At 44.2% G+C, this 3,330-nt stretch overlaps 1 protein-coding gene across 1 annotated transcript; it reads left to right on the top strand.

Moving 5' to 3' along the window:
* Nucleotides 1–2,506: 2,506 nt before the first annotated feature.
* RNASE9 (ribonuclease A family member 9 (inactive)) lies at nt 2,507–3,112 on the top strand. The gene has a single exon (XM_047074679.1). It carries the CDS (start codon nt 2,507–2,509, stop codon nt 3,110–3,112), a length of 606 nt encoding a protein of 201 aa, XP_046930635.1.
* Nucleotides 3,113–3,330: the final 218 nt, after the last annotated feature.

The raw sequence follows: 3,330 nt of genomic DNA, 5'->3' as shown, positions 1-3,330 counted from the left end.
GGCCACAGTGGAGTAAGAAAACCCAGGAAACTCTCCTGCAGCAGCTCAGCTAGGCTTCATGGCACGTGGGCCAGCATGTGGGCCAATTTCTTACAGCACTCCAGTGGTTCAAACACAATTCTAGTCCTCCCCACTTATTTTTTTTTTTAGTAGGCTCCACACCCATCACAGAGCCCAATGTGGGGCTTGAACTCACGACCCTGAGATGAAGACCTGAGAACAAGAGTCAGACGCTCAACCGACGGAGCCACTCAGGCGCCCCTGGTTCTTGCCACTTTTGTGATCTCTGTGTTTCTGTTAGTTTCTTCTGACAGAGTTACAAAGACAGCCTAGAGAAGGAAGCACAGGTTGGCCTCAGGAAGGGAAACTAGACTGATAAGGGCCACAGAATAGCAGTGAAGAATCGAATCGTAGATGTCAGACAGACTTGTGACCTGAGCATGAACCAGGGTTTTGCCAGGCCCAATGTAAGATTTTAAGCAACCTCCTTTCACAAAGAAATGCTGATTACAATGAAGACAAAAACAATACTAGAAAACATCATAAGGCTGTTTGGATGATGAAGATGGTAATGTATAGATAGTGCTTTGTACATCATTGCTTGTTGTGTTAGCCATTATTATTTATTATTTGTATATATATTTATTTATGTATAAATAAATATTATTTATACATATTACTTATGTATTTATTTCAGCTGCTCACAGTTGTTTTTCTCCCTTTCTATTCCAAGCTCCTGTGCTCTAAGGGGAGGCCAATTCCCCTAATATCAGGATCTCTGCAGCCCAGCCCTGAGGCATCCATTCTCTGAAGCATAGTCACCACAAGGACTGAACAAGGTCAAGAGACTCCAGGCACAGGTAGGCCTGGAAGCCTGTTCTCCAGTGTACCTAAAGCACTTGCCTTTGTCTGGGAAGTCTCCTTGGAGAATTGATTAACAGCCAGATTTGGAGTAGAAATGGAAAATGATAGATAGGCCCAGGAGTTCTCTGTGAGAGATGACACTTTGTACTAAAGGGTAGTCTGTCCCCTGGTATCTAGCTGTTGGGCACAATTCCTGTAACACATGTTACTACTGTTCAGACTCTTGCAAGGAAAGTTTTAAAATAATTATTTAACATAACGACCACAAAGCTTAGTAATAATGTGCTTCATTAGTATGTACCAAATTAAACATTTTCATTTCTTTTTAAGGTAGGAGAATTTTTTAAATAATGTAAGTCATCTCAGTTTTACACATTTGTGTTGCAGAGACACTTGCTCACGTGTATTTAAAGTACTGGGGGGTATTGGGGTGCCTGGATGCGTCAGTTGGTTAAGCATCCAAGTCATGATTTCAGCTCCGGTCTTGATCTCAGGGTTTGTGAATTCGAGCCCTGCATCAGGCTCTGCACTGACAGTGAGGAGCCTGCTTGGGATTCTCTCACTCTCCCTTTCTCTCTGCCCCTCCCCTGTTCACACTCTCTCTCTCAAAAATAAATAAACTTAAAATAAATAAATAAATAAATAAATAAATAAATAAATAAATAAAGTACTGGGGGATTTTGGTGCAGCCTGCTGTGGGGTGAATAGACAGGCGGATGCACTGACATTGAGGAAAGTAAGGACTGAAATATCTCCTGATGAGGTTACCGTAACTCTGCAGACAGGCTCACAGGGTGGAGAGAGTTTAGGGATGCGAAACCTGATCATAGCAGAAACCATGAAGTCTACCTAAGAGAAGAAAAAAATAGGATAAAAAAACACCCCCACAAGGTAAGTGATGCCCCTTGGTGGCAGAGCCATTCTGAGTGGTAATAGGAGGCAGAGGAGGCTACAAAATGGACCGAGCAGCTCCAGGCAAGGAGGTCGTGCTGAAAGCATATTCACAAAGAAAAGCAGATGGTGTTCACCCGACCCCATGTACCTTGCTTGATCCCTTCTCCCAGGGCGTCTATGGTCTGAGATGAGCAAGAGGAGAAGTCATAAGATGAAGAATTTTCCTCATAGCAGCAGGCGGAGGGGAGGGAGGATCACTTACAGCTCTCTACGGTGTGAGTTCACAACTCCTAAGAAGAGAACAGATGCATTTGTTCCAGATGGTGGGAGCCTCTTCTCTGCCTGTCTGTCTGTCTGTCTGTCTCTCTCTCTCTCTCCCCTCTCCCCACTGCTGTCTTGACCTCCTCTCTCCTTCCCTCCTGCCCTCCATCTCTCCTTTTCTCTCTTCCTCATCCTTCCTTGTTTGCTCACTGCTCTCTCTCCTTTTCTCTCCCTCCTTCCTTCACCTTTTCCTCTCATATCGACAGTCTTCCCGACTGAGTACAGGCCTAGGAAGGTTACTTTTTAGTCCATACTTCAGAAATGGTTAAATATATTCTGAATTGTCAATTTGAATACTGCCCAAAGTCTTCGAGCTCAGAACGGCGGTAAGTGGCAGAAAGGAATGTTGCCCAGCACAGGAATAGAAGCGGGCACAGTATGGAAATGGCTCGCATCCCCTTATCTCTCGTAGTCCCCCCTGGAAAGCATGTGGACTCTGATCACCCTGTGGCCCCTCACTCTGCTGCTCCTGCCGCTCCTGCTACTGCAGCCACTGCAGTTGAAAATCTTGCACAAATATGTTCCGTTGTCAGCGGAAGAGATAGAGCAATTTGAAGATTATTTGGAGGAAATGCGCAGCACAGGACCTACCCTACCAACCCCTAAGGATGTTTTCAAAAGGCGCACCATTATTGATCCGGGAAGACCCTTAACTGATTCCAACTACTGCACTGATGAAATAAAGATGAAAAATGTCCACAACAGATTCCGTTGTGTAAAAGAACATTTCTTCCTCCAGATATCATTTGAGGAACTGCAAGACATCTGTAACAACCTGTTTGTGTCTTGTAAGAATGGGGTGAAGAGATGTCACAGGAGCAGGCAATCAATAAAAGGAGTGTACTGTAATTTAATCGAAGGAGTGGTAATGACAGACTGTGTCTATGAATCTTCTTACAGGCAGGGACAGGTCCTTATGACCTGTCGATGGCAAAATGATATTCAAGAAGTTATCCCTGCTTACATAAATGATATTATGGAGATAAATGATACTATCAAGGAGAAACATGTCCTCCACGGTTACTTCCAGTGACCCTTCTAAAAGAGTATTCTCTAAGACGTCAAGAGTAGGACACATCGCTCGCCATATGGATCCTTACAGTTCAAAATTGAGAACGGTAACGTTGATCCTATCAATTTTAATCATCCACCTTCTTCCCTTCTTCTCCTGACACCATGCAAACAATGTGGGCTAAGTTCACAGACGGTGCTCTGAGATGTGGCTTCAAACAGGTCACGTCATTTAGCACG

The sequence above is a fragment of the Lynx rufus genome, unplaced genomic scaffold (assembly GCF_022079265.1).
Source record: "Lynx rufus isolate CCGP_SWC_20201006 ecotype Redwood Valley unplaced genomic scaffold, mLynRuf1.p SCAF_13, whole genome shotgun sequence".
NCBI classification, from domain to species: domain Eukaryota; kingdom Metazoa; phylum Chordata; class Mammalia; order Carnivora; family Felidae; genus Lynx; species Lynx rufus.
The sequence above is the reverse complement of the archived record's forward strand: the minus strand, read 5'-3'. Positions and strand labels throughout refer to the sequence as shown.